This window comes from Panthera onca, chromosome E1, assembly GCF_046562875.1.
Source record: "Panthera onca isolate mPanOnc1 chromosome E1, mPanOnc1 haplotype 2, whole genome shotgun sequence".
Classification (NCBI taxonomy): domain Eukaryota; kingdom Metazoa; phylum Chordata; class Mammalia; order Carnivora; family Felidae; genus Panthera; species Panthera onca.
This window is the reverse complement of record NC_138352.1, coordinates 59,945,711-59,961,575: the sequence shown is the minus strand read 5'-3', so window position 1 is coordinate 59,961,575 and position 15,865 is coordinate 59,945,711. Positions and strand designations below refer to the sequence as shown.

The 15,865-nt window shown below is 54.4% G+C and overlaps 1 protein-coding gene across 3 annotated transcripts; it reads left to right on the top strand.

The window, feature by feature from the left end:
- The first annotated feature begins 10 nt into the window (after positions 1–10).
- On the top strand, positions 11–15,834 carry SPATA32 (spermatogenesis associated 32). Of its 3 annotated transcripts, none has more exons than XM_078437059.2 (15): positions 11–788; positions 7,947–8,001; positions 8,828–8,882; positions 9,187–10,049; positions 10,638–10,692; positions 11,076–11,133; positions 12,323–12,377; positions 12,581–12,805; positions 12,925–12,977; positions 13,830–13,973; positions 14,348–14,419; positions 14,503–14,623; positions 14,871–15,049; positions 15,192–15,350; positions 15,680–15,834. In XM_078437059.2, exons 1-15 carry the CDS (start codon positions 374–376, stop codon positions 15,814–15,816), a joined length of 2,646 nt encoding a protein of 881 aa, XP_078293185.2. In that variant the 5' UTR covers positions 11–373; the 3' UTR covers positions 15,817–15,834. The 3 variants fall into 3 exon arrangements, with proteins under 3 accessions (XP_078293185.2, XP_078293184.2, XP_078293186.2); XM_078437058.2 differs by having other exon boundaries at positions 12,922–12,977; XM_078437060.2 differs by lacking the exons at positions 10,638–10,692; positions 11,076–11,133; positions 12,323–12,377 and having other exon boundaries at positions 12,922–12,977.
- The last annotated feature ends 31 nt before the right edge of the window (positions 15,835–15,865 follow it).

Sequence of the window (15,865 nt, the reverse complement as noted above, 5' to 3'; positions counted from 1 at the left end):
ATCTTCCCAGGTCTGCCCTTTATTGTGGGCAAGGACTGTTTTCAACCCTTGAGCGAGGTCACTCTTCCCCCTTCCCCCTCCCAGTGGGAGCTTCCAGGCCTCCTTTTGGCCTATCTATTCAGACCAGTTAGGCAAGATGCCCCACCTGGTGGCAGTAGGGAAGCCCCTGGCCTGGGGGTGGGGGGACCAGGAGCCCAGAACAAAGACTGCCCCACCCACTCCTGTCCCTGAGGCCTGGCTTCCAGGGAACAGAACCGGGAGCCAGCGTAGACTCCCAGCCCTGAGTGACCAGAGTTGACTTGCCAGGAGTGGGCTCCTGTCTGAGGATGAATTCCACCCACCCTCCCCCCACACCCCAGGCCGCCCTGAGCACATGGTGCCTTGTCAAATCTGGCTGCACACCCCCGGAATCCTTGCTCAAGTATGTGCGCGTGCCCCAGGCAGGTGCAAAGGCCATCCAAGCTTACCGGTCGCGGCCCTCTCTGGGACTGCTGGGAAGAGCCAAGCAGTCTTGCGTCTTTGGAGAGGGCTGGGGCTGCGGGGGTGGGACAGCCTTCTCCGGAGGACACCTCCCAAGGGCCGCCCCGCCCGTGAGCCGGGAATCCTGAGCGCTGTTCCCTGTCCGCGGGAGGGTCGCGGCAGGGACGTCACAGAGGCGGCGACATCACAGGCGCCGGCGCCCCCCCCTCCAACTCCCAACCAAAGAGCTCACTGGAGGCGGAGGGGCAGCAACCAGCAGCCCCCTCCCCGCCTCCCCGACAGAGCCTCGGTCAGCATGGGGGTGACAGGTGGGAGTGGGCTGGCGCGCGGCTGGGCCGGGCGCCGTGGGATTTTTCCAGGCGGGCGGGGCGGGGAAAGGGGTAGGGGCGGGGCGCGGAGCAGAGGCGGGGATTCGGCCCGGGGCCCCTCCCCACTGCCCCCAAAGCCCCGGACCGCCTAGAAGGAAGGTCGACCCCAGCCGCCAGTCCTCCGCCCTCTGACTACCACGCCCGGCCTGGGCCTTGCGAGGTGCACAAGCTTGTGCCCCAGGGCTCACATGCGCACCTGGGAGTACAGGCCACATTCAGCAGAATCTTGAAGGGGTTCTGGGCACACGCCAAGAGTGGCCTTGGGCCCAGGAAACAACTCACGAATTATCCCAAACTGCTGATGACCCTAAAATCCCTTTCAGTCGTTCCTGATGATTGGAGCCTTTGCAGGGAGAAGCACTGGGCTTCAACAGATACTGAGCGCCTCCTTTGTCCTTTGCACTCTTCTCTGTACGAACGGGCAAAGCGGTTTCCACTAAAATGGGGGCCTTCTTGGGACCTTCTCTCCCAGGAGGACACGGGCTAGCATTAAAAATGTGCCAAGAGCCAACAACCAGAGAGCTTTTCCCCTTTCCAAACTTGTGGAGTAACAAATTGATGCAGACACCTTAAATCACTCCTGTGACATTTACGGCACCCCCTTCAGCCTTTGTGTTAGGCCCTGAGTCTGATGAGTTCACTAAAAATTAAAATGTGGGTTAGACAGCTAGGTGTGTCACAGAGAAGAGGACTCAGGAGAGGTGAGTTGGCCTGTCAGGAGTGAGTAGGATTTTTCCAGAAGAGAGACTTTCTTGGTATCTGAAGTAGCCTGTGCAAAGGCACTCAGGCACAAAAGGGCCTGCTTGCTGTGCTCTGGGGGAGCGGGCTTTGGGGCTGGATACCAGGAGATGCCAAAAGAGAGCAGAGGTCAGACGACACAGGATCTTTGAAGCCACCCTGCAGTCTGGATGGGACCGAAGGCAGGTGTGGCGCTGCGGGCTCGCTCTGGGGTCTTTAAGAAGCCCGAGCTGGAGGGAAATGTGGCTGCAGTGCTCCAACTAGAAGCCTAAAGAGATGGCAAAAAACACCGTGGTGGGCCTCATGGGCTTTGGAGCCAGTCAGACCCAGGGTCAGGTCATGGTGCTGCTCTTAACAGCTGTGTGGCTTGTGCAGTTTCCTCATCTGTGAAAGGAGAGTCATGGCCACTTGAGCCTAGAGTGGCTATGAGGATAGAACATACGGGAAGCACTCAACATGGAGTGTCAGTGGGTAGTAATTGCTAGGTTTGTGTTGACTTTGGTGTTGGGAGCTGAGGAGAGGCAGTGGGGGTGGAGAAAGGGACCTGCACAAGGTCAACGTCAGAAGTAGGGAGGTCAGAAACTGGGGGAGGGAGGGGGGAGGGGGTCACAAATAACCCAGGTTTCTAATTTGGGCGAAAGTTTGAAGGATTATCGGGGAGAGGGGCTTATCAGGAGTTGAGTGATTGGGAAAGAAGACGGGTCAGGCGTGCAGAACTGTGTCGGCCACACTAGAGTCGGGACACGCAGGGTGTCACCTTGTGAACAAATGGAGGACAGGCCACGTGGTTTGGCAGGGCGAGAGGGATGAGGAATGCATTTCTTCGCGCAGACTTCTGCCGACCATCCACCTTGCAGACTCTGTGTGCGGGGGCATCAAAGAATCAAAGTGGGCCGCCCACACACTCTGCCCATCTCTAATGAAGGGTCAGCAAGAGGTCCTGCGCTCAGAGGTCTGCAGGGGCAGGGCAAGCGAGACTGGAAGAGAGGCCGCGGGGTGGAGTCCTGAAGGTCTCCAGGAAGCAGTAAGCCCCGAGCGTCATCTCAACAGAAAACAAGGGACATTTCAGAGACAGGAGATATCTAAGGCTCTGACAAGGGAGAGGTCCCCTTAGGGAGAAATGTGCGATAGGTAACTGGAATTTGAGTTGAGAGCTCAGGAGAAGAGGGAATAAGAAATAGAGATTGGAGGGTTTCCTGTGGTCTAAGCCACGGACTTGAAAGCTCCAGAAGGCAGAGACTGGATGTTCATCACTGTATCCCCTAGAACACTGCGTGGCCCTTAGCACGTGCATAATATTAAATAGTACTGAAGAGCTTATTCAGTGATGAAAAGCAAGTATTCCCTATAGCACACCCCCGGTCTCATGAAGCACCCACAGTTGTTTCATTTGAACTGTTTTTCTGCCTAATTGCCTTCTTATCTTTCTACAAACTTCCAGACTCTTTCTTGATCAGTGCTAGACATTATCACCTTCCTGCTCTAATGGATCCACCTGCCCCCATCCTCCCAACATTATTTTTAGATCTGCTGATGCCTTTGTAAGTTTAATATACTCCTATATTTATTTTTTATCACTGTAGACAGTATCTTTTGATATCACACATAGTAAGATGTTCTTAGTGCCCCTGCCTTTCCCTTCAGCTTTCCTCCCTGCCTTTCACCTCCCAGTGTCTCTAACCTGTATTTTTACTTTTTCAATATCAAGGTTGGTAGCATTTACACTGCCCTATAGCCACAAATATGTTTTCCAAATTTTATTTATATGTTGCTTCTGAGGGTTGAAAATTAGTAAACAGGACTTACGTTATTGTGACTACGTAACTACTGTTTACTGCAGAACCAGGAAAGGTGCTACAATGACCTTTTCTTTCTCATACAATTTTTTGTTTTTCTTGGAGTTTCTAGTTGCCTTTGCTTATATTCTTTGGTGTATCATAGTCTTAGTTTTTACCAACCTCTACATCTAGTCAACTATTCTAGAAGATTTTCTTGATTTCAGAAATCTACTGCCCCAAACCCTTCATCTTCTTGCCTCTGTACAGTTAACATTCCTAGGACTTAGCTGCTTTCCTTGGGTGGACACACTATTTCCTTCCTAGGTCTCTTGTTTTACACCTGTATTTTGTTTTAGCACATTCTCAAATAACTTCCTAAAAAAAGAGGAAGCAAATTTCCTGAGTCCTTCCATGTCTGAAATGATAAGTTGGCTGGATATAAAACTATAGATTAGGGGCACTTGGAGTGGCTCAGTTAATCGACTCTTGAATTTGACTCCAGGTCATGATTTCATGGTTCGTGGGTTTGAGCCCCGCATCAGGCTCTGCGCTTGGAGCCTACTCAGGATTCTCTTCGTCTCTCCCTCTCTCTCTCAAAATAAATTAAATTTTTAAAAAACTGTAGGTTAAAAAACATTTTCCTCAGAATTTTAAAGGCAACCATTGTTGTTAACTCTGCCGCCTATATAATCAGTTCCCCTCCCCTTGTAGGTGACTGGTTTTTCCACTTTAGAAGCATTTAAGAATTCCTTGTTCCCAGTGCAATGAACTTTCACAGCAAGGATCTTTTGATATGTCTAGTGCTGGGCATTCACTGAACCCTTTTAAGCCAATGACATCACTCAGTTCAGAGAAATTTTGATTTTTCTTTTCTATATTCTCTATTCTTTCTGGATCTCCTTTTTATTATGACTCAGAATTGGACTGTCTCTTGGTCCTTTTCTCTCACTTGATATTTTGGTTCCACTTTCTGGGATATTTTGGTTCTACTTTCTGTGAAGATTTTGTTTTATTTTCTGATTCTTTTTGCCAAAAGCTCTTTTCCTAATTCTTTTTTAATAGCATCCTATTCTTGCTTTTTGGTTGCAACGTATATTGTTGAATATGTACATCTCAGAATCTCTTAAGATTTTAGAATACTTTTAAAGCTCCTTTCTGTCTCCCAAATAACCTCTGGTCTTCTAGAATCACCTTTTCTCTTTCTCTGTCAATTGCATATGGGTAGCTTCATCAAATGTCTGATGATGCTTGACTGTTCATGTTTAAGAGTGAAATCACGAAAAGCTGATTGGGAACCTGTGACTGCAGGAGTGATTGCCAGGCAGATATCAATTTAGGATGATCAGGCAGGAACCAGATATATCTCTGTCCAGTTCAAGAAGATCAACAAAACTGATAAATCTCTAGCCAAACTGAACAGGACAAAAAGAAAGAAGACAAAAGTTACCAATATGAGAAATGAAAAAGGTGACATCACTACAGAATCTACAGATACGAAAAGGACAATAAAGAATATTATGAACACCTCATGCCAATAAATTTGCCAACTTAGATGAAACGGACAAGGAAACTCCAGGCCCACATTCACAAGCTTCACCTGTGAATTCTACCAAATGCAAGAAAGAAAGAATACGAATTTTATACAGACTCTTCCAGAAAATTGAATACAGAATACTTCCCAACTCATTCTATGAGGCCAACATTATTCTTTTTTTTTTTTCAACGTTTTTTTTTTTTTTTTTTTTTTTTTTTATTTATTTTTGGGACAGAGAGAGACAGAGCATGAACGGGGGAGGGGCAGAGAGAGAGGGAAACACAGAATCGGAAACAGGCTCCAGGCTCCGAGCCATCAGCCCAGAGCCTGACGCGGGGCTCGAACTCACGCACCGCGAGATCATGACCTGGCTGAAGTCGGACGCTTAACCGACTGCGCCACCCAGGCGCCCCATGGGCCAACATTATTCTAATACCAAAACCTGACAATATAAGAAAATTATATACCAATATATTTCATGAACCTCATGAGAAATTTCTTTTAAAAAGTTAGCAAAGCAGGGGAGCCTGGCTGGCTCAGTCAAAACATGCAACACTTGATCTCAACGTCATGAGTCTGAGCCCTGCATGGGGTGTAGAGATTACTTAAATAAATAAATTTAAGTAAGCAAATCAAATTCAACAATGTATAAAATGATAATACACTGTGACCAAATGAGATTTATCTCAGGAATGCAAGGTTGATTTTAACATTAAAAAATTAATTTATTTCACCATAAACAGAATATAAAAGAATTATTAACAGAATAAAATATAACATTGTTCATATGCTATAACATGTTATATATAACGAATAATATACTAACAGACTATGAAAGAAAAACAGGAGCGCCTGGCTGGCCCAGTCAGAAAAGCATGCAACTCTTGATCTTGGGGTCATGAGTTCAAGCCCCCCATTGGGTGCAGAGATTACTAGAAAGAAAGAAAGAAAGAAAGAAAGAAGAAAAGGAAAGAAGGAAGGAAGGAACAGAAAGAAAGAAAAGAAAAGAAAGATATACAAAAGAGAAACCATATAATGATCTCAATAAATGCAGAAAAACCATCAGGCAAAATCTGACCTCTCTTCCTAATTAAAAACTAAGTGAACTAGAAATAGACGGGAGCTTCCTCAACCTGATAAAGAGCATCTATGAGAAAAGCTACAGCTAACGTTACACTTAAGTATAACAGTATACTTAAATACTGAAGGCTTTCTCCCCAAGGTCAGGAACAAAGCAAGGGTGTCCACTCTCAATTTTATTCAGCATTGTACAGAACATTGTTCTCAGTACAGTAAAGCAGAAAAAGGAAATAAGACACATCCAATTTGGGAAGGAAGAAGTAAAACCGTCTTGTGTCACACACATTGAAAGTAATCTCTATGCCCATCATGGGGCTTAAACCAAGGACCCAAGATCAAGAGTCACATGCTCTACCAACCGAGCCAGCCAGGTGGTTACAAGGTATACATTTCTATATACTAGCAACCAGCAGTTGGAAATTGAAATTATTTCACATACTACAGAATGTCACCTGAATCCCTAATAGAACATTCCCAAGTTGGGCACAGAGGTCCCAAGTTGAGCCAACCTCAGAATTTTGTTTCCAACCCCCAGAGCTGCTGTGAGGTTCACACCATAACACTTTCGCTTCCTAGCCACACCCCAGTTGTTGTTCGTGGAACGGTTTAGGCTGCGGCTGTTGATTAGATTGTCCAGGGAAATTTTGTAGGGCGAGCAAAGGTTCTGAGGTGAGAGGCCTGGAGAACAGCAGCACTGGGGTCAGGTGGAGTTGGAAACGGAGACGTGGGGAGGAAGCTAAGGGAACGTGGCCGTTGAATTGGTGCAAGATGTGGAAGAGACCACTGAGCTGGCTCTTGGGAGCCCCTCTGTGGCAGTACACTCCTAGCCCGGCCACGCAGGTGATCCAAAGCGATGCCCAGGCCCAGAAGGAACATGGATGCGCCCAAATCCCAGTCACAGAACCAACCTCTACATCTCTTAGGAAGAAGCCATGCACATTCTGATCCTTTGGATATAATCTTGGGAGCAATTCTTCTTGGCCAGAGCCAAGGTCATCATTTCCTGCCACACTCCAGGCTCGGGGGGGGGGGGGGGGGGGGGGACCCAGCTTTCCCGCTGCCATGACAACTCCACCATCAACCCCCATCTACTACCCGGGGGAGCAGAGAATGGGACAGCCTGGTGCCCCTACCCCCCAGAGGATGAAAAACAAGCTTCCTCCATAAAAGATGCGAGCCTCCAGGGAAATGACTGGGGTGGGGGAACCTTCCCCAAAGCGTTGCTCAGCCTCTTCTGTAGGAGGTGATCGGAACCCAGAAACCAAATAGCTGTCAGCATCACTTCAGATCAAATCCCTAGGGTGAGAACCTCGGCCTGCAGTGGGGGGGTGGGTGACCCCAGAATGTGATGGAGTGAGGAGCCTGGAGGAGAGAAAGGGCTTCAGGGTAGGAGAGGCCGGGATTAGGGTGAGCGCCAGATCTGAAGCCTGGCCAGAGAGAGTGGAGAAAAGGGGGCAGAGGAGCAGGAATGGAGGGAGACGAGGAAGGTTCTCGGGGGGGTCCCACGCAGTTACAGGCTCCTGGGTAGGAAAGTATGCAGGACAGAGGAGTTGAGAGTTTCTGGAGTCAAATCTGCATCCAGTTCCTGACATCAGCAACTATCAGCTGAGGGACCCTGGGCCAATGAACCTCTTCTCATTTTTTGTTGAATCAATTGAGATAAAGCAGAGAATGTGCCCCCACACAATGCCCGGGCAGCCTCGTGGAGGACGGTGATGGATCAGGGAGAGCTGCAGGAAAGGCAGATTCGGGTGTGGAGGGGAGCAAATGTGGGGCGCGGGGCTGGTGACCTTGGTAGGGAGAGCAGGGAGCCGAGGGGCAGGACGGGAGATGGGAGAGTGAATGGGCTGAGATGGGGGACAGGGAGGGAGGCAGACACCTGCCAGGACTCCAGACTGCCCCCCACCCCCTGCCCTGGGACTGTCCCCGCTTGCAGCTCCCCTGCCCTCACTTCCTTCTCCCTGCCAGGTGCCAATGGATTTCCCTGCTGTGGCAAGGAGTCAGTGGACATTGTGGAGACGCAGTGAGAGCCAGTCCCCCACCCTCCGGGACCACCAACCCTTACCCCTGCCACCACCGCCAAGTCTTCGTATACTACGCCCCCCCAAGCCGGGATCTCCCTCCATCTGGCTTCTTTCCAAAATCTCCCCAGGGGCAGTATCCAGGCCAAAAGGTCGTGGGGGGAGTCCTACCACCCCCGCTTCTTCTTCTGCCTCCAGCCCCTGACATTAGTGAAGGACTGAGGGGTGGCGGGGCACACGGGGGGACATGGAGGGACTGATGCCTTCTCACTGCCTTGCTCTGAGGACAGAGCTACCTGAGGTGAGGGTGGGCAGATGCCCGAAGAAGGAGAAGGAGTCCCTGTGGTTGAGCACTGAGGGCAGGGGCCCAGATGGCAGCAAACTTCCAACAAGAACTGAGGGGATCCTACACACGCGCGCACACACACACACACACACACACCCCTCTGCCTTTCAGATCTGCCAGGAGGAGGGCATTATCCTTGAGCTTCTCCTTCTATAGGGAGCCAGCCTCTGGGCACTGGCCACACTGACTCACTGGAACACTTGGTTAAAATGAAGCCTCCTGGGCCTCACCTCCAACTGACTGGGGTCCCTCTTTGGGGCAGGGGGCAACCTGACAAGCTCTCCAGGCACTTCCTAAACCCACTAATGTCTGAAAATAGCTCTCCGGTGGATGCAGGGACAGTGAGGGGAGTGGATGTGCCGGAGGCATCTTGCCAGAGGGCGAGGCCGGGGGCCTTGAGGCCCCCAGAGACCTCCATCCTCCTAAAGCATCCCACCCACCCCACGGAGGCCTGTCATCCACTCTGTCTCCTTCCATCGTAGGGGCACCATAACCCAACACCAGTTCCAGCTGGCACAAGAAAAAGAGGAGACTGAGGTAACAGTGGGCCTGGGGCACCTCTTATGGGGAGGCGGTAGGTAAGGGGCAGGATTCTTTAAGGCCCGTCTTCCCCAAATCCCCGACAAGTCTGGGACCCTGGACAGGGCACGCTCACGCACAGCCACCCTCCTGCCTCCCCGCCCCAGGGAGGTCTCTGCAAAGTGGCACGTGTAGGGGGGGGAAGCAAGCAGGGAGGGGGTAGGGCAGTGTAGGGAGGAAGGCAGGAGAGGGGGGCAGGGAATTGGCGCCAGGGAGGACCTCAGGGCCAGGGGCCTCCCCGGCTTCATTTGAAATGTTTCAGCCGGAGAAAGATTTGCTAGAACTGAAGCCCGTGCAGAAAGAGGACCTGTACCTTAAGCCAAAAGTGGAGCTGGAGCCCGAGCCAAAGCCCAAGGACCCTGAGCAGCAGGAGTATAGGACAGAGTTCCTCCAGCCCTTCCCGCAGCAGGACATCAGCCAGTGGAGCGTGAGGTCCAATTCCAGCTACCTGAGTGCTGCCGAGGAGGGCAGGGCGTCCGCCAACCATCGCTCCATCTGCGTGCAGACCTCCAAGCACCTCTTCTGGGCAGACAAACTCATCCAGGCTTCCGAACACAGCCTGCAGCAGGCGGTCGGCAGGCAGCTGGACAAGAAGAGTACAGGTAAGGCCACCAGCCATCAGGACCAGCAGTCCAACCTCAAGGACGCCACGTGCTCCAAGCAGCAGCTCCAGAGCCCCCACGCCCAGCCAGCTCCTCCGGCCGCAGACGCCCAGCAGCCACCGGATCCCCACCCGGCCTCCCCCAGTCCCTCACCAGCCATTGGCCTGGCAGAGCTGATCAACTTTGCATCTTCCTTGGCCGTGGCCTCCTCCAGCAATATGGACTTGCCCAAATTGGAGCATATGATCAAAGCTCCACCACAGCAGGCCGAGGCGCCTTCTACAGATCCTGCTGTGCCACCGGCCGTGGACCAGCCGGAGAAGGAAGAGCTCGCTAAGGAATGGCTAGAGAAACCACTTGAAGCAGGGGAGCCACAGAAAGCTTGGAAGCAGGAAGACAAGAGCTTCCCCCACTCTTACCTTGACTTCAACAAGCCGGGGGTCAAGAGGGCCACCATCGAGGGGGAAGTGAAGCTTCTCCAGGCACCGACCATATCCCCTCCGCCTCAAGGAGCCGTGGAAGAGTAAGCGAGGCTGGCCCACAGCTCCCCAAAAGAGCAGGGTGTGGGCTAGGACGTGTGGGTGGGCCCACTCTTCACACAGCTGGGAAAGTGGAATGAGGGGCCGGGGGAGGGGATGGGGTGGCCTGTGATGTCGCAATCTCAGTGGCCTCATAAAGGCTGCTGGAAACAGGGTTCCGGTGGACTGAGGCGAAGTGCCAAGGCCAGGGCTGGAGGAGGCCTGGGGATCATGGAGGGTGAGCACTCCTGGGCTCGGGCAAGGACCCGGGCTCGAAATGGGAAGGCCCATTCTAGCATTAGGAAGTTTGGTCACCCTCGTCAGAAATGCTCAGGCTAGCATCTGCCCTGCTGAGAACCTGATGGCCCTGGGCCCGGGACACACCGTGGACTGGAATGTGAGGGAACAGGGTTCTCCAGCACCCCTTTCTTCCCGGTGACAAACAGACACAACAGAAGGTCAGCTGCCCATCAGCGCGCAGCAGGAAGAGGCCCTCTTACCCCCAGGGCCCTCCTCGCAGAGGCCTCTGGGATCACCCCTCTCCCGGACCTTCCCACTGGGCCCCAAGTGACATTTTCTCTTTTACGTTGCAGCTCACTGCCAGGAACCAGGAAAGGGAGTCCATTATTGCTGAAAATCCATTTTAAGGTGTCGTCCCCCTCTTCCCCAGAGAAATGACTAGACAAAACCAGTAAAGCCTCCAGTGCTGCCCCCGGCTCAGACTTTTTGTGCAAACACTCCCGGACTAGTGAGCTCACCCAGCCGCAGCGTCCCGGTCTCGATTTTTTAGGGATGCCACCCTCCCCCTTTTTTTAGCTACCCTAGCCCCACCTGCCCAACCCACCCCCAAGGGCTCTGCCAGCCCTATTTGGCCCCTACTCACTCCCCACGGGTTGTTTCACCTCACTCACACCTGTCCAGAGCTCTCAGCTGGTCAGCAGAGACTCATGACCAGTCTCAGGGAGGCCTCGGTGCCCTCTCTGAGGCTTCGGGCTTCTTAGGTCATGATGTGGGGCTTCCTCTTGGCCTAGAGGCGGGGGCATGATGGGATCATCTTAGGAGAGAGCCTCCTGGAGGTGGGCTGGGCAGGTGAGGAGGTGAGTCTGAAAGGAGTTCTTCCTGCTCGGGGAAGGGATGGTGTCCAGGGGCTCAAAGGAAGGGAAGAGAGCAGCCAAAGGACTGGCCGTCCAGGGCCACAGCCTTGAGCTGGAGGTGTCTCAAAATGTAGGGGAGAGCCCGTACGTAATGGCGCACCTCCCCATGCGGTCCAGACACACATGCACACACGCACCCCCATCTGCTGACCCCTAACATCACACAGGCACGCACATCCGTACATCCGCCCACGGACAGTCCCACGCATGCCGTGTGCACAAGCACACGTACACGCACAGGCCTGTGAGCCAGACACACGCAATAAACGCGCACACAAATGCACAAGCCTCCCCACGTTGGGGAGGACAGGCAGTGTGGGGAAGCGTCTGGAAGAGGCGAGATGGCAGCAAAGGAGGGAAGGGAATTCAGAATGTGGGGAAGGACATGGGCGTGAAAAGGGCAGTCAGGGAGAAAGGGAAGGGAGAGGCGGAGCCATAGCTGGGGCCCTGGTCAGACTCCAGACCTGCTGATGCCAAGGCTCCTGTCAGGTGAAAGCCCAGGCTTGCAGGCCCTCAAGAGCCTGCCCTGCCTTGAGGGGGGGCCAAGTAGGGGAGTGCCCAGGGCCTAGGAGGGTGCGATTAGGAAGGAGTGAACAGTTGGGAATGGGCCAGGGCCAGAGGAGGGGAGGGGTGCGGGCAGAAGACTGGAAAGAGGAAGAAAGAGAAGATGCAGAGGTATCTGGGGAGGGGCTGGGCCGAAGTGTCACGTGACCGTTGGGCTGCATCTTCCTGGAGTATCTGTAAACTGTGGTTTGTAAACTTGCATAGTTTGGAGGAGGAGATCCCTCCCTCCGGGGAACCTGGGTTAAGGTGGGCCACGGCCCCACCTTGGACTATCCTCCTCCTTCCCATGCCCTGACTTTGGGACTCTGAGGCCTGCTTCTCCCTGGGCCTCTGCCAGCCTGTGTTAGCTTCTGGAGTGGAGTCGCAAACTCAGATGCCTTAATCTGGGCAGAGACGCAAAAGAGTAAAGCAGCAGGTTCCCCAGCAAAGAGAAGCTGGTTTGTGGTGAGGGAGAGAGCGCACGCCTGTCTAAAGATGTTAAAGTTCACCCCAAAGCCAGCTTGGGGGCGGCGGGCCTGGGGCGCTGGACCAGCCTCAGACCCTGTGACTCTGCCTTTCAGGCAGCAGAAGGCAGAAGACCAAAAGAGCCCCGTCGTCGGCACAGAGAACGTACAGGTGACCAAGGCTGGCGAAGGGTCTGCTAGTACAAGCTATGCCCCCAGAATCCTCTAGATAGGGGACCGTGGGAGCAGGCTGGTGTGCGGGTCCTGGAAAGAGGTAGAGCTGAGCACCCGCAGGCCTGGTCCCAGGGCCCCTGGCGCCAGAGCACTCGGGTGGGTGGGCAGGGCCCTCAGCCCTGTCTTCTCCCTGCCTCCAAGGCCTCCACAGAAGCCTCGAAGACTGCCCCCACCAGACCCAGGAGAGGAGCAGCCCTGCAGGACGCAGAAGGGGAGGCCGCAGCAGCCTACTGCCCCGCTGACCCAGGTGGAGCCAGCATCCATCAGGGCCACAGGGGCTAAGCAGGCTTCCCCGAGGGCCAGGGAGTGCAAGCGCCTTGCAGCTACCCGTTTGGTGCAGTCTGGCTCAGGTTCTGGGTCTCAGAGGTAAGGGCAGGGACTGGAGACCAGGCCTGGGGTGCTGGGTCTGGGGCAAGGCCTGCTTGGCCCTGGCATCTCTCTGCAGCAGGTGTAAAGGCCTTTCCAACCTCTTCCACCCGAAGCAGAAGCAGCTGTGCAGACGAGAACCTGCTACCCATGACACCCCGGCAGCTGGCAGGTGAGGGCCCCAGAGCTAGGAGCGGGAGGTGGGGCGGGGGAGGGGGGTGGGTGGTGGAAAATTAGGGAATGCTTGGAGCCTAACTGCAAGGGATTGCCTCCTCCAGAGGCTGGGGTCACTGTGAGAAGTTAGTGACCATATTGTAACTGTCCTTCAATGCCAGTCTAATTGGCTAATCTTTACAATTCCAGGGCTCACTGGTGTGTGTGTGTGTGTGTGTGGGAATGGATTGGTGGATAAAAAGGTATTTGGATGGTGGATGGATGGATGGATGGATGGACAAGATGGAAAGAGGAAGGGAGGAAGGAGATTGGGAGAAAGGAAGGGAAAAAAATTAACCTGAGTTCCCCACCCCCCTGGGGTCTGGGGCAGTGGGGTTAGGGGTAGAAGAAACCACTTCTACATTTGGGGACCCCAACGCCCCCTCTAAGGTCATGCCCTAATAGTGGCAGGATCCCTCAAAGCAGAATCATTTTACTCACCATCAATAATTTTCAGTGCCCGCTGCATGCCAGGTCCCAGAAGGGCCCCTGGAGCCCCAGAGCGTCCCAGCTCCAGAGCCAGACTGCCAGGGTCCAAAGCCCAGGCTTGCCCCTACTGCTGGTGTGACCTTTGACATAAGTTTTGAATGTTTTTTCACACAGGCATATCCGAACATGAGTTTGGGACATGAGAATTGAATGGGGACTTTACACACAGCAGCCACTGCTGTTCTTTAAATGCTATAATGCCCCAGGGGTTGGAGTGACCCGAGCCTGGAGTGATTCAGTCCCATTCTGAGCTTGGAGTGGGTGGATCTCTGGGCCCCCGTGTGCGGTTCACCTTGCTGCCGGCCTCCCTCCCTGCCCCCAGCGTTCCAGGAGATCTTCAAACTGTTCAGCCCCAGCCCGACAGACACTGTGGACATGCGCAGCATGAGAGCTGCCCTGCGCCACGTGGGTATCCAGCTGAGCCCTCAGGAGATGTGTGAGGCTCTGCGGCAGGCAGACCTGGACGGTGGGTGCCCCCATCCCTGGCCGCTTGTCCTCCCCCTCCCCCGCTTCTAGCCCTGGAGGCTGCCTCCTCTGCCCACAGAATCCCTGGCCTGGTCCTATTTTAAATCCCCTCTTCCAGGAAGCCTGCTCTGATCAACACATGTATCTCATAGCCCCTACACACTTCTGCTGTGTTAATACTCATCCTGACTTGGGGCTCCCCGCAGGGCAAGGACTATTTTTCTCCCCTATTAAGCTGGGGTTGATGTTTGGCTAGAAGTGGGACTGGAGTCTCTGATGTCCACAAAGAACTGCAGGCAAGCCCCTAAAGCATATGTGGTGTAGGCCTTCTGCAGGGGAGGCGCCCCCAGGACCCCCTCCTCTCTCTCTTCCCAGGTGATGGAACTGTAAGCTTTAAAGACTTCCTGGGTGTCCTTACCGACAGCTACCGCCTGGCTCAGTGCTTGGGTAAGGAGCAAGGGCAGTGGGTGGGAATGGCCTGGCCTGGGGGAAGCTTCCTCCTCACCCTCCCCCATGATCTCTGCTCCCAGGCCAGGCGAGGAACAGCCGGTTCTATGACCCCCAGGGCCTACAGACCCTGTTCTTAGAGATTCTGTTCAAGCTGATGAGCCAGGGCTTTGTCCCCCACAAGTCGGTGCAGGAAGTGATGAGGTAGGCACAGAGTCCCCAACTTCAGGGCCCAGGATTGGGGAGGGGCAGACTCTGCCCCATGCAGGGGTCCCCTGAAGTTCCTGCCACAGAGACGGGAGCCCTGAATTCTGAGTCAGTTTCCTGGGTCCCAACTTGCCCCAGGCCAGAGACAAGTGGCTTCCTGTCCTGCTTTGGTTTCCCCACCTAGGAGATGGAGAGGACTGGGGGAGGCGGTGTCCAAGAAGGCTGCCCCACTCTCTCCTTCAAGCTACTACACCAAGAAGCAGCGGGCTCTGCGGCCGAACCCAGGCTGGAAGGACAGGTGGCGTGACCACAGCGGCTCCACGGGCGCTCCCGGGGGCCTCACCTTCTTCTGCCAGGCGGCGCGCCTCAGCGGCCTCTCCAGCAACGAGCTGGAGCTCTCGCTGCACAGACTAAACAAAGCAGGTGAGCCCCGGGCCGGGCAGGAACCCGCTGGAGGCGGGGGGGGGGGGGGGGGGGGGGGGGGGGGAGGTGAGGGGGACCCTCACTCAGGACCTGCTGTCAGGACTAATCTCTCCTTTTCCTCCTACCGGTTTGCCCGGTCCAGGTGCGCGCAGCCCCTACTCTCAGATCCCTAACTTGGCGAGGCAGACACCGCCAGAAAACAGGAGGCAGAAACGAGCCCCGCTCCCTAACGTCCGACTTCTCAAGTCCTGCCAGCCCAGCAGCCACAAGCTTGGGCCCAACCAAGGGTCTCTCAGCGCCGGTGAGAGCAGATAAAGGGGGCGGGGCGAAGAGGGGCGGGGCTGTGGATAGGGGCGGGGCAGGCGGAGTGGAGGCGGTGCCGACACGGGGAGGACAGGAGTAGAGTGGAAGCTGGACTCCCAAGAAACCGGGACCAGGCAGACGGAGAAGTAATCCGGGATCACTCGGGGGCGTGACCAAGGGTAGGGCGGAGCCTACGAAAAAGGGGCGGGGTGCCCAGGTAGGAGGCAGGACTGGCAGAAATGGGACTGAGCGGGTAGAAAGGCTAATCCAGTCTCTAAGGGGAGCTGCCGGCTTGACCCTCCGCATGCCCCCTCCGCCCTCCCACAGAGTTCGTGGGCCAGCCAGCAGACCACGTGCGCCCCTTGAAGTTGGCTCCCTCGCCCCCAACTCTAGTGCAGAAGCAGCCCTCCTCCCCCTCGCCAGCCTGTTTGCAGAAATCTGCTATGAAAAACGTGTACAAGTAAAGCGTTTGCGGAGAAAAACAGGCCGCGTGTGATGGGGCAGGCACAGAGC